At 45.2% G+C, this 26,018-nt stretch overlaps 1 protein-coding gene across 5 annotated transcripts in view; it reads left to right on the plus strand.

Moving 5' to 3' along the window:
• GRIA1 (glutamate ionotropic receptor AMPA type subunit 1) overlaps positions 1 to 26,018 on the plus strand; it is a 289,345-nt gene that overhangs the window by 160,086 nt on the left and 103,241 nt on the right. For all 5 annotated transcript variants that reach the window (XM_019750390.2, XM_019750391.2, XM_074313815.1 and 2 more), the window contains 3 exons: positions 14,478 to 14,639; positions 16,625 to 16,792; positions 24,813 to 24,917. In XM_019750390.2, coding sequence (XP_019605949.1) covers positions 14,478 to 14,639; positions 16,625 to 16,792; positions 24,813 to 24,917 — 435 coding nt within the window. The remainder of the gene's footprint in view (positions 1 to 14,477; positions 14,640 to 16,624; positions 16,793 to 24,812; positions 24,918 to 26,018) is intronic.

Consider the following 26,018-nt stretch of genomic DNA (forward strand, 5'->3'; position numbering starts at 1 on the left):
ATTTGAAGGTGTTGGTTGTCTTTCATTGTCGACCATGTGGTACCTCCTGGGAGGTTAACAACAATAATAATAGCAATCCCTCCCATTCTCGCCCCATGTTATAGCTTATGTGACATTTTCCCATTAATCACGCCACTGGGTTTTGAACAGCACTATGCCCTTGTGAAGTAGGTACGGTAGCATTTATCGTCCCTATTTTACAGACGTAAGAACTGAGGCTCAGAGATGTCATGTGACCGGGCTGCAGAGGAGGAAGGCAGGCACGTAGGCAGTGCAGGCTGGCTCTCAGGAATCTGACAAAAACCAAGCCATGTGGGCACAGAACAGGATAACCTGATGCCAAGCCCCATGAGCCAGAGCCACTGAAACAGAATTATTTCAACCCCTACTAAATAACGCAACAACAACAAAGGCAATCACTGCTGAAATTCATTGAATGATAGCTACATTCCACACAGTAGGATAAATACTTATTTGCCTGTCTGTTAAACCCTCACAGTAGCCTTGGAGGTTGATAATATCATCCCCACTTTTCAGCTGGAGACAATACGGTTCAGAAAGATTACCGAGTTTTCCAAAGTCACAGATTTAGAAAGTGATGGAGCTGGGCTTCCCCTCCTGGACTACAGACCTCCAAATTCCCAGTTCTTACTACTGTGCCATGGGACCGCTGAGCGTGGGGGAGCCGTGGGGACGTGCAAGCGGTGGGGGCTTGTCTTTACATCTTGCCCACAGTTGCAGCAATAGACCTGGAACGCAAACTCAGGCTTTCCAACTCCTGTTGGGTACCTTTCCCATTCTACACTGATGGCATTTCATTACAATCATAATTTGTAGTGTTTACGCTGAGGGAGAGACAGTAAGGTCAGATTATCCTGGGTCTTATTGAGGTATTTGGGGACCAGGGCGGTCAGCCATTTCCACCATGTGGCTGCAAATTAACTTTTGTGAAATGTTAGAGTTGAAGGTTTTGGTCCATGTGGCAGCTCATTCAAGCCCCTAGCTCCATGCTGCTGCCCTTCTGCTGTGTCAGCCCTGAGAAGAAACTGTTCTTTAGTCTCCTTGCTCCCTTATGGTGAGAAATCTGTCTACACCTTCTGTAAGGCTGAGTTTGCCCACTTTCTTCTGCGCCTCTCTTCCCACCATCTCAGTATCACACAGTCCTGCTTGGTTTCTGTAGGCTCTGGGTGGGGTTTTCTAGTAGTTGAGAAGGGTGGCTCTGGGGTCGAACAGACCTGAGTTTAAATTCTGGCTTTATACTTATTAGCTGTGTGACACTAGTCAAGTTACCAACCCTCTCTGAGCTTTCATTTCCTCCCCTGTGGGAAAAAAGGAATGTTGTAATAGATATTATCTGCTTCTTCCCAAGGTATCATGTGAATTAAGCGAGATAACACATTATAAAGTGCTTATAGTAATATTTGGCCAACATAAGCACTCAATCAATGTTCATAATTACTATCATAATAAGCGTGGTTATCACCACCACCATCATCATCATCATTATTAGTGGGAAAAGAAGACATTTAATATCTGGGAACAAGATATTATCTGTGAGGTCCCTCAGCTCCCTCCCAGACTAAATTTCATCCACGACTGAGTCACAATTATACCATGTCTTGCTCCCTGTTTGTCCATAAGTGCCTGGAGGAAGGAATGTGTCTGCCTTGTTCACTGATGAATTCCCAGTGCCTGGTAAAGTGAGCTGCACGTAACAGGTGTTCTTTAAAAAGTCACTGAATGCATGAATGAGTGACATGACTTCTCAGGAAATAAATAATGTTGGTACCCCCATCTCGCACGGGCTAACGGCCAAATCCTTGCTTGTATGCAAAAAGAAACAAAGATAGTGGGACTATGAATACAGTTATGACTCTGCACATGATTAGATAGACACGGGCTAGCAGGGCTTCTAATCCACTTCTCACCCATCTGGATCCTGCTGGAATCATAGCCAGTGGTGAGGCACTTGTTCCCTGCGTCAGCCCTTTCTCCTTTCAAAGGGCTAAGACAGGCTCTGCAATCTTTCTCCAGTGGGGCCTGGTCTGCCCTGTCACCCACTCATCACTGCGGGCTCCCCCTGCCCTCCTGGGAACCGTGGAGAACATCTCTGCTGCCCTCCCACAAAGCAGCCTTCCACATACACGACAGCATTCGCTTCGTGTATTTGGACACTGTTACCCCGCTTGCTCTTTGGTGTTTGCTCCTCCAGTCCTGACACTTCCCTGACCACCAGGCCTTCTCACAGGATGTGGTTCCAACAGCCCACCCCCTGAACACCAAACATGGACCACACATGTCCATTGCCTAGCTCTCTTCTGGGCTCATGCAAGAAGTGCCAAGAAGCACACGGCTTGATGTTTGTCCTGGAAGCAACACGGCCTTGTCGTCCAGCTATATTGGCACAACTAAACAACATGTTTAAGTGACTGCCGGAGAAATATCACAACTGTGAGAGTAATGAAAGCCCACAAATGGCCCCCGAACTGCCAGAGCCTGGCAGTGATATGCTCGAGAGGTCTCTGCAGGAGGCAGGGTATCTAGGAAGGATCATGAAGCGCCCATGCAGCCCGTAGTCCTGTGAAGAGTGTGCCCTTGTCCTGGTTTGAAGAATCCAAGGGTTCCTATGGGCTCACCTCCCCCAACCCCTCATTTTACAGGATGGGCACTCAAGGTGCACAGAAGGGAAGTGACCTGTTTGAGGTCACTCAGAAGTTAAACAGCAGAGCTGGGCTGGGATTTGGAGCAATCGTTTGCTCTGTTCTTTGTTGTTTCTTTGGCCCCCATGGCTGCCTCTCAATTTCCACAGCACGTGCATGCGTGTGTGTGTTGTGTGTGTGTGTGTGTGTGTGTGTGTGTGTAAGAGAAAGAAAAAGGCAAAAACGGAGAGAGACACACACACAGAGAAAGGGACTCAGAAGCTCTCCCTCCCTTCTTCCTGCGCCCCTCTCAGAGGCTCTCTTCACTCCTGGGGCCCATTCCAGTTTCCCCTCCTCTCTACCATACCGTCTGCCTTCTCTCTCTGCTTTCACCTCACTCTCCTGTGACAGTGACAACACACAGGTTACTCTGTGATCACCGGAGCTGACACAGCAGAGAGTCTGTGGAAGGAAAGAGGAAGTGGGTGGCTAAAAAGCCAAGTCTCAGATCCCAAAGGATGCTCTCTTCCTTGGTGGCCCAAGCATTCCTTCAGGCAAAGCCTGGTCTATGTGACTCTTTGCACTCACACCCATGCTCTAAAATAATCCACTGCAGACACCACTGAGCGTTTCTGTGTCCTTCCAAAACTGTGAGATTATATTCCCATTTTATGAGTGAGGAAAAGGAGGTTCAAGTTGCTGAAGGAACTTTTCCAAGGTCACGTAGCTAAAGCAAGAATTTGAATTCAAACCTTGCTAGTTCTCAAGATTCGGCTCATTCTCCATTGGACTACACTGCCCAAATCAGAGAAAACTTTGCAATGCTTAGGCCTGGTATTGTAATTGAGCAAAGCTGAGAAACAAACTCCTTTCCTCCTGAAACTGCCTGGGTTTGAATTCTGACTCAGCTACTTACTAGCGGTGTGACCTTGGCCAAGTCACTTTACCTCTCTGTACTGCAGTTTCCTAACCTGTAGGTGGAAGTCTTAATATACCTCACAAGACAGACATAAAATAAGTTCATTTATATCAAGGTTTAGAACAGTGAGTGCAACAGAGGCCTGGGGTCTCATCCTAACTCTGCCACTGAGTCATTAGCATTTGCAAAAAAAAAAATTATATTTTTTGAGGGTCTCAGTTTGTTCAAAATTTGGTACAATGTTTTCAAAAGGAATAAATTATCAAAAGGACCTTTTCAGGCATGCAATTTATGGTTTTAGTTTTTCTGCCTCTCTCTGCAGTCCAGAGGTTTCAAAGCAACATCTCAAACCACACTGGCTCCTTTCATCATAAGGGAGAGGTTGCTCTATTAATCTCAAACACTCTCTGTTTGCATCCTTCCCTCTTGCAAACCATGCACACCTTAGCTGATTCAGAATAGCTGTTCTCATGCTGAGTCAGTGGACCATTCAGATATGCAAAACAGTGGCTGCAGAGCCACTTGCTATCACCAGCGTAGAAGCTGGAGAGACACATCCCTTAGCACTAATTTGGGCAGCTGGTCAGAGTCAGGTATAACTAGAAGGGTTCAGTCCTCACTTCCTTACTTGTCTCTCTTTTTCGGACAGAAAAGCAGATCATATAATGGGAAAAACATGTTGCCCATGACACCTGGGGCTCTAGGTGCTAGCACTGTTCTAAGAATTTGACACATATCAAGGTAGTTAATCCTTACAATAGCCCTATGGGATACATACTATAATAATCCTTATTTTGCAGTGAAAGATATTGATGCACAGAGAGGTTGAGTAGCCTGCCTGCTGTCACGCAGCTAGGAGGTGGAAGAGCTGAGATTTGAATCCAGGCTGATGTGTACAGTCTTTTCCTCTTATTCACTACCCTCTGTCACTCTGACTCCTAACCTCAGAGCACGTATGTTATCTGCTTAGAGCAGGGGTGTCCAAACTGCGGCTCACGATCCTATTTTTATTGGCCTGCAGCAAATTCCAAAAATATATTTAGTTTACTTAAATAAACCAGGTGAGGCAATACGTACTTCACCTCGAGTGAGTGGCCCGGCTGTTTGTGTATTTTACCGCATATGGCCCTTGGTGAAAAATGTTGAAAAAAGTTTGGACACCCCTGGCTTAGAGGATTCTTCCCTGAGCACTGCACCCCACCAAAGCCTCTTCTTTCAGGTTTTATTGCTTCCACTGGGAAGCCTTCTCTGAGCTACAGGGTCATGGTTTGGTCCACCTATTTGCTCTATAATTACTTGGGTAATATTGACCTTTCTCAATAAACCTTAAGTAACTTGAAATCAAGGACCACACCTGTCTCTTTCTCTGCTGCATTCTTGTATCTACTATGTGCTAGGAAATACTGAGCACTCACGAATGAATGAGAGAATGATTGATTGAATGAATGAATGATGACTAAGATTATTCCTCTCCCCATTCCCAGTAGTTGTCAAATGTATCTTATATTAGGACTTTTATTAATTTTTCACCAAGGATTCAATGGGTACTTACTATATACCAGATCCTGTACATGCTTACGATGGCATTTCATCCAAAAAAAATGGGTGTGGTGTACTCTTTACCAGACCCTCCCTGGATAGGAAGATTTTGATCACACAAAAGGAAGCTATTGTTGGTCTCACGTCTGCCAGAAGCTTCCGCCATAAGGACCTGCCCCAAACGCAACTGAAAACTTGGAATGCACCTCTTGCTCTGAAATGGCCCTGGCCAGGTATCACCCCTGACTGCAGCCAGTTAGGGCAGAGCTAAGGTGAAGGGAAGCTGTAGAAGGACCAGGTAGGACACGTCTGCACTCAGCCCTGCAATGTCAGCCCCATCACTGGGGGTCCCTGACCTTCCGCCACAAAGTGCCAACATTTGATCCTAAACCCCTGGCTTGAGAGAAGTTGGTTTGTGAGACCTGACTGACTTTTACAGCACTTGGTCAACAGCGGACAGCTGTGGGCTGGGGGGATGTCTGTGTGTTTGCAAATATCCAGGTGCACATGCACCTGCCTCCCTGGTTTCAAATGTACTTGGACAAGGTAACGCTGGTGCTGTTTTCCAGGACAGATGGTGCTTTCGCTGATGTAAGCACAGCTACGATGTCTTGTTGACTTGGTGGGGACCAGATCCACCTGCGTGTCACCAGGGATTATAGAGGGTGAGGACACCTGAGAGGTTCAGTTGATTAAAGTGACTAAAACAGGAAATGGTGAAGACCCTTAGGTAGAGACATGGTTATCTGAGGACACAACTATGCCCTCAGCCCAGGAACAGTCCATGAATTCACATATATCCATTTTCATGTGTACACACCTGTGTGATCATAGGATTGGAGATTAAAGCCGGAAGAGCCCTTAAGAGAGAAATCAACTGGCTCAGAAGTTTCAGAACTTTTTAGTTTAAAGCTCCATTTTCAAATGGAATCCTGGGGAGAATCCCAGTATTTAGAACAGATAAAAAGCAGCGATGCTTTGGTGGAAGAGGGACAGTGGGGATCTAGGACCTCAACTTTATGCCTTCCCCCAACTCAACCTGTGACCTCTAAAATGCCTGAACCCGGATCACAGTTTGAAAGGTCATTGATCCAGCCAATACCCATATTTTGCAGATCAATAAACTAATGCCTGGAGAGGCTGACACATTGACTGAGGGCAAACGGCTCATGAGGTTCAAAGACAGGACAGAACTTATGTGGTTGCCCTTAAAATGGTTTCCCTGACACTTGTCATTTATGACCCAGTTCAGAACACACCACTCAAAAACGTCAATGAAAGTACCTCTTTGGTCCACAAGACAAAAGCTGAGAGGCTGAGAGGTGACAGGATGGAAACTTATAAGAAAATCACGAAAAGGGTGAGCACAGACATTTGTTGTCTCTTCCTTCCTCCCTGGGCGAGCATTAAGCAATCAGCCTGCTCTACGTAGTGTTGTGAACACAATGGAGACCAAGGTCCCTGCCCTCTCGGAGCCTATTGTCCCCTAGGGCAGATGAGGAGGACCACTGCAGTCTCAGAGAGAAAGCTAGCGAGACCTCGGAGAGATAGAAATAAAGACACTGAGGAGAAACATCCTGCTTTCCTGGCAACCTGCTCATTCCTTCTTAGTCTAGAGATGCCGGCCATTCCAAGTGCTTCAGTGCAGGACAGGAGACAAGCGAGTCAGACCGACTAGACGCGTGGTCAGCAGGCAGGAGAATGTACAGAGGTTAGAAAACAAGTCCGGCATCCTGTTCCTTGCTGTAACTATGATCTCTGCTCCACTAGCTGTGTCATGTTGGGCAGAAGCTACTCCATTCCTTTAAGCCTCAGTTGCTAATTTGCAAAATGAAGATGATAATAAAATCCACTGCATTTGTGAGGAATAAATGAGATGATAAAATGAAATAGCACAGTGCCTACTACATAGTAGAGGCTTGATACATGGTTAGGCACAGTGGTTGTGATTTTTATTATTTTAGCCAAAATCTGCCTCCCATGATCTCTTTCTCCTCATTCATTCCGGCCTGTGTTCCAGAGCCTCAGAGAACAAATCTTCCATCTCTTCCCCATGACAGCCCTTCTGGGATTTAAACACATCCTTCACTTGGCCTCTCAGTCTCTCATTATTTCTTAGGTTGAGCATCCTGATTTTTTCAAGCATTTCTAATATAACAAGACTTTTCAAACTGCACTTCCCTATAACTGTCCTCTCTATGGAGCTGTCATCTAAGATTTGATCTGACAATTTGGGGACTTGGCATGTTCAACTTGTGCCATTCAGAGTATAAAGGGCAAGTTCTTTGATTTGTTCTAATCTTACCTCTTCTAGATCTCAAGGGGATGAGACAGAGGCGTGCTCTTTCCAGTGTCCCAGGGCTTGTTTAATAAACCTTCTTCCTGGTTCCTTCCCCTTAACAATGCTGGATGCTCCTTCTTCCTTCCGACGGGTATAGTACCCGAACAAGCAGTTTGATGAGAGGTTGAACAGCTTGGATGCAATCCCTTGAAAAATAGCAGAGAAAAGGGAAATCTGGCTTTGATTGTAAAGCTTTTCATCCTTCGAAAGCTGCACTCCTATATGTCCACCTCCTGTTCTCTCAGGTCCATTGTCTGACCCAATGCCTGACTTTGAAGTAATGCTAACAATACCTGACCTCTTTTGACCCAATGATAATGATGATGGTGAATGTAATGATGATAATAATTGCTCACATTCATTAAGCACTTACTATATGCCAGACACAGTTCTTAAATGCTTAAATGGATTCTTTTAAGTCTTACACCGATTCAATACTGTAGGTGCTATTATGTCTGCATTTTAAGAACTGAGCCTCAGAGAGGTTAAATAACCAGTAAGCACACATCATTAGTTTTTTGTTTTGTTTTGTTTGCAGGTGCATATGATAATTCATGGTCATAATGATCGCCCTGAACCTGGTCGTGATCCTTAAAACATTGTCCAAATCTTCACAGCAAGATAAAAGCATGTCTAACGTAGTTATAGAGTTAAACATCTCTTTAAGATATCACAATTATTTGAAATGCCTTTTCATTCTATTCCTTTGTGAAACTTATAATTGACATGACAGGTAGAATGATATTAACTTGTTTACTTAATTGAGCACTTTTACTCCCAGTCATTCTATGCAACCGGCTGGTCAGCACTACATTGCCGCCTACAGTCAGTACATGGGGCAAACAGATTCTAATCCCAGCTAACCCTCTAGCCAGCCATAAACACTTAGGCCACAAGTCTCCTCTCTGGACCTCAGTTTCCCTATCTGTACAATGATGGGTTTGATCTAATCTCCAACATTTTTGCCTCAGGCATTGGCAAACTATGGCCCATGGGTCAAAGCCCACAGCTACCTGATTTTGGCTCATGAGCTAAGAACGGTTTTCACATGTCTAAATTATTGGAAAAAATGCAAAGAAGAGTGACATTTAATGACCTGTGAAAATGACATGAAATTCGAATTTCAATATCCATAAATTTATTGGGACACAGCTATGCTCATTCATTTACTATTGGCTATAGCTGCTTTCATGCTATAATGGCAGAATTGAATACTTACAACAGAAATCATATGGCCCTCAAAGCTTAAAATATGCAGTCTGGCCCTTTACAGGAAAATAATTGCCGACCCCTAGTATAGATGTGTGGTAGGTGGGCACTGATAGGCTTCAGATACATTCAGAGGCTTGGGAAACCTCCGCCTTAGGCTTGTAACCAATCTTACAAGTTGATGTCAAGGAGAGAAACCTAGTGAGCGCTCCCACAAATGTTCCCTTGAGACAGAAAGCTGTGCTGAAAGGCCCCTCTTTGGCAAGGTGAAACATGTATTCTGGGCTCTTAACTGTGTCAGTCACATGGCTTAAGGTTCTTGGTCCCTCTTTGCCTGGGACAATCTGGAAGCATCACCCTAAAGCTAAGCTCCTATTTTCCTCCACTGGCAAGGTAGTGTAAGCCATTGACAAATGAGACGAGTTTTATGGTTGGGCCACGGTCTGAATCCTGGTTTGCTGTGTGCTCTCAGAGGACGTTCCAAAGATTTCTGAACCATAGCTCCTCAACATAAAAGTGGGATGGACACCCATTCATTTATGCAAATCAGCTTCCCTACTGTGCAGTTCACCTCTCAGAGTTGCTTGGGGAATTAAATGGGATTATGTATATAAAGCATTTAACAGAATGCCTGGCTCAGGATAAGAGCTTGAGAAATGTTTAAAATACATCTAGAGGTGACCATTAACTGATTATTTTGTTTTTCATTTTTTAGTGACATAATTCTCAAAAGGCTGTTTAGATTAAGTTATGTAATGCATATGAAGTGGCATTTTTGTCATTATTGCCATTTTTGTTATTCTTATGAGCAATGCTTCTGGAGTTATGTTTCAATAGAGCATTTAACAGCACCAGTGTTAATCCCAGGCCAAGAGATAACAAAATAAGCAGGGCTCCTTTAACAGATCGTAACAAAAATTCAATAAATGCAACGATTTCTCTTCCTGGCTCTGCCACTGCCACTCCCTCATCTACTTCCCAGGAACAGTTGATTCCTAACCAGCAAGGTTCATCAAAATAATCTGAGGATCTCTTTTTATTCTTTAATAGTACTAAAAAGAAAATATATTCTTTTTGGTGAAAGAATATATGATGAAAAGAAAAGATATTACAGAAGGGTATAAAATAAAAAGTAAATGCCTGCTTTCTCCAATCTCATACTTCTTAGAAATAACTATTTTAAACGTTCTCTGTGTTTCGGGATTCTGGTGGTTTCCTCCACACTTCTACATAATATGTCTATGTCTCTTTTTCTTGTTTTATCAACTTTACTCACATCTGTGACTCCCCATTAGAAAGATGATAAATCATTTCATATGACTCCCCACATCTTGTTCTCAATGTTTATTAGCTATTACTTGGAATTCTTCTAATGACTGTCTTTATAATTTTAATATATTGAACCTTAATTTTTGATTCAGCAGCATTAGAGCTTTGTAAAGATACAGATATCCAGTCCCCTTTCCAGGCTACTGAACAGCAATCCTTAGGGATGGCTATTTTGCAAAAGCTCCCTAAAGTATTGTGATGTGTCCCTCTGGTGAAGGACTTCTATCCTGAGAACCCGCAGTTCACCAGCCAATTTACTTGCACTAGAATGAAAATGGTTAAGCAGAGCATTCTTCTCATCTCGCCCATTCATCAGTCACACATGGGACTGTGTGAAATGCCACAGAGATGCTGAAGAAGCAGACCGGAGCCTAGTGACCAAACAGCTCCAAGAGCTCACTCCTCACAGAGCCCCATGTTAGATGAGAAACAGAGTCACTTCGTGAACAGCAGCATCTGGTACAGGGCTGGAGGGATAGTGGAAGGAGCCTGGGTTTAGGAGGCCTGAGTTCTCATTACTGAACAGCTTGTAAAGCTGCATCATGCGGGTTCATTTTATTTGTATTCAATAGTCACAATGTATAGGCAATGGACTCAGTATTGGGGGGCATATTATAAAATAGGCAAAATGGCTCAAAGAGAGTAGTGCCGATCAAACTTCAGAGCTTAAGTCTTTCACAGAATATAATTTGCAATGTTGCATTCTTATACAATATTATGTAATGAACAGCACAGATAAAGCAGACAAAGAAAAATGTGCTAATTACCAAATATTACCCCCCAAGGTTTTGGTTTTTTTTCCTAATAAAAGTGGCAAAAAATATTAGAAAATGATATAATTAAACCTGTTTAATGAGTGTGCTCAGGGGACTAGAGTGAATGAGTTGAATTTTCCAGTTAACTGGTAGGCAAATAGTTAGCACCTTTATTTCCCCTTCGTAGTCAAGGATGCTTTTCTATATTAGAAGAGTCAACTTTTTGCATAATGGAGAAATCAAGTTCAGTAACTATATGACACTTGTTTCTTAGTGATTAAGGATATTGTAGAGATTTAAGATTACTATTCCTGCATGAAATCTTACAGAGGAGAGACAAAAGCTATTAGATGACTATACGTTGACCCTATGCTATTCCCTAATTTTGTTTCTTTTACCTAACATCATCTGCAAGCTTCTTTTATCATTCTATTCATCCCTCCTCAGGGGAGCCGAGGAGTTCCGTTAGAGGGTTCCATCAGTTTCATTAGATGTAACCAAGATTTGGCTTCACTAACCTTGCAGTCAGACATTCTGGTGATGGAGCTGAGTCTCGTTTATATTTGAGGAAACTCTGTCATTTCCTTTGGTCTCCACTATGTTCAAGATGGGGGCAATCAGTATAAAATGCCCAGGAGCTTGTTGCAACTTTTCAAATGACAGAATTTGACTACGGGAGATCGTTTCCATTTCATTCTCTCCATAGTTATTTTATGAACAAGATGTTCTTTTTAAAGTCTTTAAAAATTATGGGAAACCTCTCAACTATGCATTAGCGTTTAAGCGTGGTAGGATGGCTGTGCTCTTAGGTAGTGTAATGTGTTTGAATGCATATTGGGTATAAGTACCTAATTCTGACTTCATCTGTTCTAATAGCTTGCCTGAACCACTGTGCAAACCAGTAGACCTCTGTGAAAAATCTGTAAACTGCGGCTACAGGAAAAGTTCACCTCAAAAGAGGTTTCCAACCTGAGTCTCTTTTAAACCAATGAAAACCATCCACTGGCATTTGCTGCCTGCCCATCATATTTCCCCTGGCTGGTTAGCATTCTTGCTTGAAGAAAGTCTCTGGGTCTTACTCATTCCCTCAATGAATATATATTGAGCATCTACTCTAAGCCAGGCATTGTTCTAGGTACTAGGTTATGGGACACATGACTGAACAAAATAGAAGAGGTTGTTGCCCTCATGGAGTTAACATACCAATGGGAGAACACAAGGGAACAAATGAGTGAATGGGATAATTTCAAGTGATAAATGCTCTGGAGAAATTCTAACAGGGCAGCAAGAAGGAATTGATTGGGTATGACTTGACTGGGTGGTCCCAGAAGCAAGTCTTAAGACAAGGATTCAAGTACAAGTGGTTTCTTTGGGTGGCAATCCTAGAAACAACAGCAGGGAATCAGAAAAGTGAGGTAAGGAATGGACAGCCTATAAAGAAAGGTACATAATGAAGACAGTTACCTATGAGGGCTACAGGAGCTCAGTCCATTAGGGAACCTCTAGACATGGTGTAGCACACACCTAAGGGTTATTCCATCCAGGGGGGAAGATTCTGGAGTACTTTTCTGCTAACTGCCCAACAACCATTAATTGAGAACTGCTCTGGGTGTATTAACTCCCTGACACATTTGGCTTACCCTGCATGTGGGTGAAGTAACAGGTATTTGCAATTAGTCTATAAAATGGAATATCAGTGGGTAAAGAGGAGTGGAAATGAGCAGGGCACTGTAGCATCTACCACAGGGCAACAACTGGACCTTTGGATACAAGGTCAGAAAGAATGCCCTCTGAAGAGATGGCATTTTATTTGAGATCCAAAAGATGGAAAGGAGCCATCCAGGAAGGCACACTTCCAGACAGAGAAAGTAGCTAGGACAAGGGGTCTGAGTGGGACTGACCTTGGTTTGTTTATAAAACACAAATAATAAAGAAATCACAGAACTTTGGAGGCATAGGGTAGGGGAGTGTCTTTGAGTCATGAAATCATTTATAACTAGATCTTTTAGATAAGGAAACTAGGTCAAGTCAATAAGAAATTCAGAGACTTGGACGGTGCCATAGGATCCCCAGGCAGAGCTGGGACTGGCACTCAGAGCTGTTGGCTGTCAGTCCAGGGCTCCCCCCACCCTGAATCCATCAAACTGCTTCCCCTGTGCTTTTTCCCCTTTTGCTCCTTGCTAGTATTTGGCAGTTTCCCCAAGCCATGAAGCCCAAAGGACACTGACTTTACAACCCCAGCTCCAATCCCTGCAGTGAGCCCCCGACAATACCTAAAAAGAAACCCGAGTTATCATAAGGCTCTAGGTGAGCCAGCCTTGGGCCGCCACTCTGACCACATTGTGTGCTCTCTCACTCACTGGGTTACAGCTACACCAGCCTCCTTACTATTTCTGGAACATGCCGAGCATCCTCCCACCTCTGAGCCTTTGCTCAGAATGTCCTTCCCTGGATTTCCCCCTAGTGCACACACAAGGTTTGTCTTCACTCGGGTCCCTGTTCCAACACCACCTCCTCAGGGAAGCTCATCCTGACCATGCTGCCAAAGCATGACATGGCCCGCCTCTCCCCCTCCTCTCACCCCACTTTATCTTTCTTCATAGGACCCATTGCTACTGCGAAGTATATGATACTGAACTACACTGTATCTACTATGCTACCTATTTACTTGTTTATTTGTTTATTGCCTGTTTTTCCCAGTAGAATATAAGCTTCATAAGAGAAAGAACTTGTTTTAGTCACTAGTAGAATAATGCATTATTGGTTCTCAGAAATGTTGGTTGAATGATGAGTGAGTGAGGGAGCAAAGAGCTTCAGAAGACCTTGGTTCTGGTCCCTCCCTACGGCTAACTCATCGAACGTCTTTGTACAAGTCAATTCTCCCACTCTGTTTCAGTGTCTTTATTTGGCAAATAGACATATAATGTCTACGTTATGAAGTCATAAAGTGAAATGAGTCCACAGACGCGCAAGTACTCTACATTATGGAATAAATTATACAAATACAAGATTTAGTTTTTAAGTTGAAGGCTTCCTGATTTTTAATGAACTTCACCAAGTGGGGAGGAAGGTTTCATTCCCAATAAAGAATCCTTTGCAGATGTTAGAATTGATCAGGTCTCACTGAGTAGAGATCTTGTCTGTGGTACAGGAAAGAGCACAGGGCGAGGGATGGTCAGAATCCAGCCTCTTCCACAGACTTGCTGCTGATTGGACAGCCCACAGGAGCCCGCCCCCATGGACTTCAGATTTCTCTCCTCTCAAAAGGGTGGAGGGTGGGGGTGATGGAGGAGACAACTCCCTCCTTCTGTTTGCTATTCTGTTTCATCTCTGTGGTGTCATGGTCATTCCAGCCACCATTTATCAATCACTCCGTCGGCACCCCGTGCTTGACCTGCGTCATCGCATTGCTTTTTCTCCCCAACCTCCTAACCCTCGTTATTCACAAGACAAGAAACCACCAGGTAACTCAGTCTGAGATAGTATCACTAATGACTGTGCGTTCCAGAGCCAGCACTTCGACCCAGGCACAGCTGGCTCCTGAGCAAGCACTCTTAACCACTGTGCTAACGTTGGGCACAAACTCAGTGACAACGGAGCTCAGAAAGAAGGGAGACACCACTGTCTCTCCATTCAGTTGGTTCCACCTTGCGAAACAGGATGGACAATCCTGTGATTCAGTAACAGGGCTACACGGGTTTATCCAGGCAGCATGTCCTGACTTCTTCCTCCTCCTCCTTGCACAGGGTTTCATGGACATTGACTTAAACAAATTCAAGGAAAGTGGAGCAAATGTGACAGGTTTCCAGCTGGTGAACTACACAGACACCATCCCAGCCAAGATCATGCAACAATGGAAGAGCAATGACGCCCGAGACCACACCCGCGTGGACTGGAAGAGACCTAAGGTGAGGGGATGGGCAGCCGGCGGCAAAGGGCCACACCGGTCCCGTTGCCCGCCCCACATTTCTCCACAGTGTTATCTTTAGAGAAGGATAGGCTTTCTAAGAGGAGCAAGCTAGGGAAAATATATCCGTAAAGATTGAGAGTACGTCAGACAATCCAGAATGACAATGGTTTTAACAAGATAGACATTTCGTTTTTCTCTCATGTAAACAAAAATCCAGAAGTCAGCAATCCAGGACTTGTACAATGGTTCCACAATCATCAAACACTCGGGAATCTTCTATCTTCTTGCTCTACTTTCCTCAGCATATGAAAGCTACCTTATAGCCCAAAATGGCTGCTGAAGCTCCAACCATTAACTCAGTATTCTACCCAGTCGGAAGGGGAAAATAAAGAGCACAACTACTTCCTTTAAAAAACTCTTTTCAGAAGTCACACACAGATCACCCATTCACATGTTGCTGGCCACACCCTGGAAACCTAGCCCCAGCTAGCGACAGGGGAAGCTGGAAAAATGGTGTCTCTATTCTGGGCAGGCCCACCATTTTGCACAGCTCTAGAGGGATGCTATTTGCTTTCATTTCTTTGTGGATTGAGCCTCCTTGAGTTGTGCAGTGAGCTGGCCCTTATTCTGGTCAGCCACGTACCCACCTGAAATTAAGGGCAATCTCTAACTAAGCAATATCAATCACTTCTCTGCCTCAGAAAATCAACTCCCGATTATCACGCAGACTCTCTGCTGCTCACTACCCAGAAGTGCAGCTATAAATTCTGCAGCCAAAGTCTATAGTGTTTGCTAGTTGATAATTGTTTAGAATAAGGATAGCAGGTAATTTTTCATTCCTATGTCAAACCCAGTAGCTTGGCAGTGGCTGTATGAAACCCTGCATTGAGGAGGCTTCTGAGGCCAAATTTGTTTGTTTGCGCCAAATGGTGAATCCTTTGCAACTCTCTCTCATCACTAGGTCCATTTCTTTGGGTGAATGGCAGGCCATTTAACTGAGATGCATCTCATCCCACTTTTGCTCACACTGACTTAACAATTCAAAATGCAGACTTATTTCAATTAAGCAAACAAAATGACAAATGTGCTTTAAAGCAATGAGCAAACCATAGCAGTTAAGTAATATATAAGTGCCCCACCCAATTTTCAAAGGATTGGAGCAGATTATCAAATGTGAGAGAATCAAAGTTGAAAACTGGAAAAAAAACTTACACATTGATTCTGTAACTCTTTACTACGAACTTCAAATGTGCCAGAGAAGGTGCTAGGCACTGGGGACAAATTAATGGAAACAACAGACATGAGTTCCAAAGCCAGGAAATACTGTCCTGGATTGTTATTGTGGTTTGGTTTCACTGGCATCTTAGCTCCCTTATAGGTAAGAGGGGGAAATTTGAGGGTTGTCATAAATAAGCCCAAGGGGAGAGTGTGCAGAATATAAAGCTGCCACTTGGAAGAGCCACATGTGGAAATAATTAAGTGCTCACTCTTCTTGGATTATTTTTTCCTTTTACTGTCACAGGAGTGATAAAGTAAACACTTCCTCTTAGTTCTCAATTGCTGACTGTAATACAGGGAAAATCAACATCTCATGGACTGTAACAGATGATACAGATGTGTTGAATTTAATCTATGCATTTTCCCCCCAATTGAGCCAACATTTTAAAATGGCAAGACTGCACACAAAAATCTAGCATTCTGGCTTCTCTTCCAAAGTCACAAGCAGCAGTATTGAATTCACAGTTCTGGGGGGCAATATTGGCTAGTGAGGTAGAGCAACAGCCCCCCCATCTAAGGGTCAGGCACTTCCTGGTTCTCCAGTGCCCCCCAGCCCTCCCCCACCAAAGACCACCACCACACACACACCATACCTGGCCCACTGCAGGCATTCTCATCACCAGGAAACACATTCCCAGGTACAGCTCCCACTTGCCTCCCTGTCAGAGCTCTCTGACACCTAACTGTCTCCATTCCTCCCACCAGTACACCTCTGCGCTCACCTACGATGGGGTGAAGGTGATGGCGGAAGCTTTCCAGAGCCTGCGGAGGCAGAGAATCGATATATCGCGCCGGGGGAATGCTGGGGACTGCCTGGCGAACCCCGCTGTGCCCTGGGGCCAGGGGATCGATATCCAGAGGGCTCTGCAGCAGGTGAGGCCGGCAACGGCTGCCCATCTTATGGGAGCCTCATGGGGATTTCAGCATCAGTGTCAAGTGGAATGTAACTATTTAAAAGAAAAGGTAGCGCATGCTTGAAGTTCGGAAAGCCACTGCATGGTGTTTGTGGCTCTTGGCATATATGGAAGCTCATGGACAAATTAAAAACAAAGAAACACACAAACAAACGAAAAACAATAGTATGGACCAATCAATCATTCCTGATAGTGCAAAAGCTCTATTTTTCTGCTTAGGGAATATGCTGAAAAAGGGAAACGGGTGATTCTGTATTTGGAAAGAAGACTTCAAATACACAGGGATGAAACAGAACCATTTTAGTGGTCTCCTAGGGACTCTCCTCTGTTGCCCTGGTTTTCTGGATTTCTTTATTACCTTTGCTCTCTGTGCACGGTTCATGAGGGAGCCCTGAATTGTCTCTCAGTCCTTAGGATCCTGTTTTCCTGCTGCTCAGCACTGTGATCATCCATTTTGTTTGCGCTTAAGAACAGTTAAAGAGCAGGGATAGGACATGGTCATGGCCACTCCAGTCAGGGGCTATGCAAAGGATTCTGAGGCTGACTCCAGATTCGACAGGGAAGACCAGAAATACCTAATTAGTAACATGTCTCCTGTAGAAGCAGGATCAGAAAATGATACACGTGGCTGTATATTTAACATCCCTGGTGTAGAAGATTCTAGAGACCGGCCCTCAGCTTTATCAGCCTCAGAGCTCCTATATGTCTCTTTTAGTCTCTAGAAGTCTCTAAAAGCACTGTGATTCTCGAACTGCAGGCGGATAGCACCATCTGATGCCTCTGATGCCTCCTGATGGGCTGTATTTCCAAAGGGGCCTGGGCAAAGAGAGCACGCTTTCTGCAGAGGCATGTCAAAGTATCAGGCACAGTGGCAAGACCGTTTGGTGCAAATGCCCCCAGCACCCACCCTCCCCACCCAGTGGAGCTGCCTGGAAAAAACCAGCTCAACTTTTAAGGCTACACTCAACAGAAGGTGAATTTGTGCTCCCAGGGGAGGAGGGGAGCATTTCTGAATGAGGGAGAAATGTAGAGCAAAATGTACAGCTCTCCCCATTTGTTTTGCAACCACACATGCAGAACTCTAGCAATTTTCACAACCTGGAGAGAGAGACAAGGAAGGAACAGCTGTTCCTCGGCTCAGATGCAGTGCCTTTACGTGGAGGAGAATTTGAGTTCTGTCCTTTGGAATGGAGCTAAGCAGCAGCTCTGTGACAACAGGAAGAACAGCTCAGGGATCCACCAGCAGCCCTTTCCGCCATCCCCCGTCTATGCAGGGTGGCCCCAAATCACTTCGCAGCAGTAGCAGACACCAGACAGCTTCCAAACGATTGCCTAAGGTGCAGCGCCTGCCTTCTGGCTTATTTAAAATGCTCGTCCAGACTCCACAGTCGAGACAGATTCCATTTGCAATGTGAGACTGGTTTCAGAAGGTCCCAGGCACTTGCCCTCAGCTTCACAACACTTTCGACTCCCTTGCCTCTCCCATCCTAATGACATCTCTAGAAGGATATTCTGACGCCATCATGACAGAGATGAAGGCTGGGAGGCAACGTGGGTGGCAGGAAAGGCTCTGAACCAGGACGCAAGAGAACTGGGTTCCAAGTCCAGCTGGGTCCCTTGGTATCTGGGTGACTCTGAAGTATTCCTTCAGACCTCCCACATACCTTCCTTTCCTTACTCATGACAATGACGAGGTGGGAGAGAGGACTCCTGCGTCTTTACTGGCTCTAAGAATTCTAAGCATCTGCTTTTTTTTTTTTTTTCTGAGTGTCTAACGCATGTCCCTCTGGTTGTAATGTATACTCATTCTTCTGCTTCTGCCTTGGTGGGGTTTTTGAGGAGGCAAGTACCTTAGTCAAAACAATAATGACCTCTTTTTTATATTGTCTTGGAGTCAAGACACATTTGCCTCCCTCCCTCTCCAGCAGCCAATCACCTGCTCCCGAGAGCACGCCCTGGCCTGGGCCAAGCCCTGGGGACAATTAAGAGAAAGCAAGACCTGCCCTCAAGAAACTCCCTTCAGTCTCTCTTAGGGGGTGGGGATGGGGGAACTAGTCACAAAAACTAAAGCAAAAACAAACCCCAACATTCTGACCCTAAGATCAGCTATTCAAACTGATTTATTTTTCAAATCTTTGCTAAGCACGCAGAATCACAAGAATGTATTGCTAAAAGAGGTCTTCTTAGAGATTAACGATGCCCATTTTCCCTTACTTTCTAGCCAACCCAGAATGGGTAGTCACTCATCCAGGGTCACGCAGCAGCTTAACAGCAGAGGCTGGACGAGATGCCCATCCAGGGCCCAAGTCTGTCCTATGACCCCAGGGGCCTTTGCTTATACACCTTGACCTCTGGGACCTTTCACATTCAGTCGTGGCCACTATCCATCCATTTTGTCTTCTAGACCCATTGCTTGAAGTCGCCACTCCACTAGAGAGCAACTGTGTACCGACAACAGGCTGGTGAATCCCAATGACAGTCAGTCCTTAGGACCCAGGGGTCCAAGGGGGCTCAGGTGTCTGCTGCCCTGACCACTGGCCTTTGGGTTGTACAATGGGATAGGACCTGTGCTTTAGCTTGTAGTCAGGCTGGGATGTCTGTATGTTAGGTCTGGAGACCCCAGCACCACCTACCTGGGGGGCTAGCACACCGGGAAATCAAATTCTAAAAGTCATGGTAATACCGGCTATGATGTGTGAAGCGCTTACTATGTATAAGGCTCTGAGCATGCTTTCCACGTTTGAGCTCACTGAATCCTCAACATAACACTCTGAGGTAGCTAATTCTATTAACTGTGCTCTATAAATGGAGAAATTGAGCTTCAGAGATGTTAATAAACGTTCCAAAATTATATAGCTAGTTAGTGGCAACACTGGGACTCCCACCCACGTCGACTTGCTACCTCCCTCTGTACATATAACGGTTCTTCTCTGAAGCCTGAAAGGGCCAGCCCAGGGAAGACACACAAGCTGTGGCCCAGCTAACAACAGTACATGGCCTCAGTAACATCCATGCACCCCCACCCCTCACCCCACTATAATCTCCCAGCAGAATGCAGATAATCAGCTGCTGCCTGGCCCCTGCCTGACATGCAGAGAGCCGCTCGGAATATTAAGGAGCTCACATCCCAGAAGCCCTCCATGCTCCAGAAAGGTGAAGGCATCAGGGCACCCATATGTTGGCTTCTGGCTGGCAGAGAAGACCCAGCTCCCCAAATCAGGGTCAGCAGTTGGGGGTCATAGGCCCTTTAAGGATAAGATAAAAAGGCTTTGGGCTCTTTTTCCCAGAAAAATGCACATAGGTACAAACATCTGTTTGCATGGCCAGGAGGTGGGGGACCCATAGACACTTCTGGAAGTCCATCCCAGGACCTCAGGTAAAGAGTATGTGCCCTAAATAGTGACCCTCCCTCTCCGTGTGCAATCTGCCTGCCAATGATCAAGCATATTGAAGTAAACACATGCCCAGCACTTTGGTAGATGAGGTCTGTGATGGGGTGGGCAACAGGCAAAGACAGCTGCTGCCTTTCAGGACTCAAGACCCGATTTTGAAGGGAAGGGAAGCTCCTGAGAAATGAGAGCTATAAAGGTATGGACGCAGGGCTCACTAACCGCCTGGCTTAGGTGCTACGGATGCTCAGAGCAGAGCGCCACGACTGAGGAATGTGGACATAAGTAAGGCTTCCTATAGGGCGAGGACTGGGGCTTTCCAAAGGGTGGCCATCTAATTTATCATTCAAACTGGGATGCCTACTAGTGAGAGGAAAAGCTGTTATCAGCTATTCCAGAATGAGAGATGTAGCCTGGAACTATCGCAAGCAAATTGGAATTACAGGAAGGGTGAAGGTAACGTGGAACAAACAGTGACTGTGGCTTTGGAGGGTCGGGGGAGGATGTAAATGAGAGCTAGCAGGAGACGAGAGTGGGGGCAGGAGCAGGACTGTGGGCATCAGGCCCGGTCTCTTAGGAGCTCAGAAGAGAAGAGCTGGCTTCTCACCGCAGCTCTCAAGCACTATCTGGGAGATCTTGGGCTATTTGCTCACTTCTCTGGCACTGCCTTCCTCATCTACTAAATGGACATAATCCTCTTAGCATTGCTTCCCTCACTGGCTTGTCATAGGCTGGGGCGGGGGTGGGGGTGCAGGTAAGGATAATGAGTCTCTTTGGATGTCAGGGCAACACTATGAGATGTTTGGAGCTCAGATTATTCTTCTCATTGTCCAGGTGGGAAAGTGGAAGCTCAGATGGGTCCTGAGACTTGCCTTGGCAAGAAGAATAACAAGAAGGGGCCCACTGGGACCTAGCCCGTCCCCCTTGACTGCCCACACCCAGTACTCATTCAGGGGGAGAGGCCAACAGAAGGGATCCGCTGAAGGCAGCCACAACGAGGTCACAGATCCCTGGGCCAGAGTGGCTCTGCTGCCTCCCGAGGGACAGGGTGGAGGAGTCATCTGTGTTGACGGCTCAAGTCGTAGAAGCAGTAACCAGGCAGGAAACAAGTTATGCTTCAGCATCCCACACATGGCAGACTCTGAGCTGCACCCAATACCATTTACAGGAAGCCAAAGGTTAATTCTCCATCTCTCACAGGAGGAGTTGGCAGGTACCCGGACAGTGACAGGAGTTCCAGAAGGCAGGATTCGAGGGGAAACCCCAAGTGTCCATCAGTCTGACCCTCTCACTGCAGGGGGCAGGTGACGGGGATGAAAGATCAGAGGCTCAGCCCTGGTGGATAGGACAGCAGTCTCCAGATATGCCGAAAGCACATGTTTCTGAGAAGCTTCTCCCTCTGACTATGAGTCCTGACTGTCCACATAAACTGTTTGGGACTGAGCCGTTGAATTGACCTTTCCTTGCTCTGTCGTCATGGAAGGTTTGTCCTGGAATGTCTCTTTTCCCATGTTTTGATTTATCTCCAAAAGTGTATAAGTCTTGGCTTCCCCAACTAGACTGTAAGAGCTTTCAGCTTCCCCGGGCCTCTCATGATTAACAATGAATCCTGAACCCAAGTGCCATAAGCTCTGAATCTCAATAATCCTATCTGCAAAATGGGCTCTTGCTACTCACTGGGTTTCTGTGAACATCAAATAAAGCAGCTTGTTATAAAAACACTGTGACAATGCAAGGGACCCTCAGGTCACTAGAACTTCGCTGATAATGATTTTTTTGAAACTTAAAAAAGGCATGTAAAAGTAATAGCGACAAGACCCTCATTTCTGCTGAAAAGAGTCCTCTGCTCTGAAGCAACATACTAGTCCCAAGGCTCAATGTTAGGGCTTCTTGTTTTCCACACCTCTTACCCACCCTATACAGCACAGCAGCAGTCGTTTTCTCCATCAGTATCACCATCATCTAAATAACAAATACTACTACGCATTGAACATTTATGTCTCAGACAATACGCTAGGCATTTCTATTCTGTGAGGAGTAAACCAAGAAACAGACTCAGGGATTTGCTTGTGGACACATCATTGGGAATTAACACAGCATGGCCTGGGAAAGGTCCCGCTAGAATCGTAGGTAACAGCAGTCGACACATAAACACACTACTTTGTACATTTCTGTGTCACATACCCCGAGTCTAGCACTGTAGAATTGTCCCCTGGTTGAGAGGCCACTTGGTATCTTAAGTGAAGATACCAGAGTATATGAGAACCTCTGGATTTTTGGTTTGCCGCTGACACTTCTAATAAGCCATAAATCTTGAGCAAATGACTTTATCTCCTAGAGTTTTGTTTTCTCCCACGTAAGTGAAGATTGTAATTTCTAAATGGCACACCTCAGGGGGTTCCTGTGAATGGAGGTAAAGTAATAAGCTCGAAAGTGCTTCATAAACATGGAACACTTGGAAAGTGGTGGTAATATTAATATCACTGTTAGTTACAATAATAACAGCTGGCTGGCCTGTGTTGAATACTCACAATGGGCCAAGCATTAATCATAAAATGTCTCATTTATTCCTTAAAATCACCTGAAGACATAATTAACTCTCGGTGGTCACATTACACAAATGAGGAAAGAGTCACGGAGGCTGTATGCAATTTGCCACACTAGTACGCCGTACTGATAACTGGTATGATACTTGAGACCAAGACCAAAAAGAAAATGCCCGTTTGGGTGACTGATGACACTTCTTTCTGTTTGGGTAAATCAGTCTATTATCCAGTCACCTGCGCATCTATCCCAGTCTGGTGTTCCAAATGAGTCATGTAAGTCGGTGCTTACTGTGTTTCCCCCATAAGAAGACCTAACCGGAAAATAAGCCCTAGCATGATTTTTCAGGATGACATCCCCTGAACATAAGCCCTAATGCATTTTGGAGCAAAAATTAATATAAGACCTGGTCTTATTTTCGGGGAAACACAGTGGAAACCCTATCTTGAAACTGAATGAATGTGGGAAAGCTAAAGATGGGCAAGAGATGACCGAAGTGAGAAGAAGGTAAAGTTGCTGATGCACTGAAATTGCTCCCTTTTTCCTATTCTTTGCAGCAGAATCTATGCTTTGTTTTCTCTCTGAAAAACAAAGCCAGCCTAGACTTTTCCAGGGTTGGATTTCTCTAGATTTCACCTGAGAGTGCAGAGCTTATTGTATAATTTGTTCAGCACTGTGGGCCTGTCCCAGCCTCCCCACTGAGACTTCAGGCCAGAAGATGATGAGAGGGTCAGTGTCAGCCTCAGAGCAGTCTCTCTCTCTCTCTCTCTCTCTCTCTCTCTCACACACACACACACACACACACACACACACACACGCACACGCACACACACACACCAGCTTTTCTTATCCTTCTGAAGGCAGAGGAGCTGCTCACTGTCAGGAAAAGATAAAACCCGGCCAGTTTTCCTTTTAAGCTCTTTGAAGATGGGGGAAATAAACAGTGCTGAGTTATAGGGCCAGGTTCACAGTGGTTACATGGAGAGACTTATCTTACTGGCCTTCGGCCAGACTGATACGAGGACACATGGTCAGTCACCATTAAAGAATGTGGTTTCTGGCACTTGAGCCAATGATACGCAGCTAGACTCACCCCCAATTTGAGGGTGGACTTGGGTGAGATTTATTGGTCATCTCCAGAGCAGCAGGCTCAGCCTTCAAGGTCTTGGATCACCCATGATGACCACTTGACCTTCAATATGAGCTTCAAGCTATGAGGCCATGAAAGTTTGATCTGACGCATTCGTGGAGAAGAAATCCCATGCAGCATATTTTGGAGTTCCAATATAAATTCTGTCTTAACCAGCTCAGACCTGTTTAAAGCCCTGCCTGCTCTGTCTTAACATAAAGGGTTCTCTAGGGTGCTTTTAAGTTTTCACAGCACTTTCACATGTGCTGTGTCATTTAAGTTCGATGGGGCAGGAGTTTTGGAAACTGAAGGCTTAGAGAGGTGAATCACCCAAGGTTACTCAGCTGTTCAGAGGAAAGCTGGGATAAACTCCATGTCTCCCACTTCCAGGTCTTTAGATTCCCAAGTGCTTTGTCCTCTGGCCTCACAAAGGAATTAAAAAACCATATTCAAGCACAGCCCAAGGCATCAATCATAAGGCTGGCTTCTTCTCCTGATTTGCCAGGGATGGCACACCAGCCCCTTTCCTTAGCAGGCCTCCTTCAGTGTCTTCATCTGAAGGTGTGTGAGGAGTGGTGGTGCCCATGGTGGTGGTCATAATGGCATGTTTGATTGGTGGTGGCACAGAGATGTCTTATGGAGACTTACTGTGACCCATTGTTACCGATTGCCTAAAGCCATGGGTGCAAAATGTTTTCAAGATGAATCTCAGTTTAGTAGGAAAGAGAACTGTGCTCTAGTAGCAATGCCTTCTACAGTCAAGGGTGTAGAGAGTCTTTTTTAGCATGGATGTTACTCCAAGACCTCATCCCATGTCACATTCTCGGATTCTGGATTTTCCACTGGAGCAGAAACAGCAAACAAACATGAGGTACAACTTCTGAGTTCACTGTTCACCACGTGGATCTGTTTTCCAGGTGCGGTTTGAAGGCTTGACAGGAAACGTGCAGTTTAACGAGAAAGGACGCCGGACCAACTACACCCTCCATGTGATCGAAATGAAGCACGACGGCATCCGAAAGGTAAAGGTGCCCTTTGCTTCCATCGCACAGGGAGGAGAGGGCGGAGCAGAGGCTCCGGCCGGAGCTGAGGGTCTGATGGGCCCCCTTTTCCTAGACTGGATCTCTTTGAAGAGACTCGGGCAATGAGGAGTCCAGACTCAGCTCTGCCACGAACCAACTGGGTCTTTGGGCAAGTGAGCGCCTTTCTCTGAGAATCGATTCACTCATCTGCAAAATGGAGATAAAGATACTGACCTTTGTCTCGGGGTGCTTGTGAAGAGCCAAGGGATGGAAAATTACTTTGAAAAATATAAAGTAATAGATATATACAAAATGCTACTGCTGTTCCTGAGGGATTCTGAAGGACTTCAGAAGGATGATTATTGAGGAAGTTAACCATTCTGTCCTAATCCTCACGTGGTCACATCCACTCCATTTTTCATGCAGAATGAAAAGTACATGGGCATGTGTATCCACGTAATATATAATATAGATGGATATTAAAATGTTTAGAATACATTCAAATCCTTGGGAAAAGCACTCAGAATTTTATCAGACCCCATGTGCTCTGGCCTCTGCCTCTGTCTGTGACCTTGACCCTTGACATTCCCTTCCTTTCCCCACTCCAGTCCTTCTTATCAACTTTCACTTCCTTGAATACACCGTATTCTTTCTCACCTTAGAGCCTTCATACACGTCCCCTCTGTCTAGGCCTCCCTCCACCCCATCCCTTCTTGTGCCTGGCCAGGATTTAAGACTCTGCTTTACTCTTTACTAGGAATGTGACATTAAACAAGTTATTTGGGCTTCTGGGATCTCAGTTACATCATCTCCAAAAGGGGGATAATACCCCTTACCTCCCAGGGTGCTGTCAGGTTTAAATGAAATAATGTCTGCTACCCCCAATTGCCTACAGGGAGGGATCCCCAAAAGTAGCACCTAGCATGTAATGGGCATTCAGCCTATGTTTTGTTTGTCTGTCTTTGTTTGTTTGTTTGAACTCCATTCTTTAGGCCACAGGGATTTTTTTTTTGATTTTTTTTTGGTCAGCCTTGAGTTTGAATGAGTCAGGCTGTGCAAGCCCATGGAATGGATAAATCAGCAAACAGAAATAACAGAGTA

Source organism: Rhinolophus sinicus, linkage group LG10 (assembly GCF_036562045.2).
Source record: "Rhinolophus sinicus isolate RSC01 linkage group LG10, ASM3656204v1, whole genome shotgun sequence".
NCBI lineage: Eukaryota > Metazoa > Chordata > Mammalia > Chiroptera > Rhinolophidae > Rhinolophus > Rhinolophus sinicus.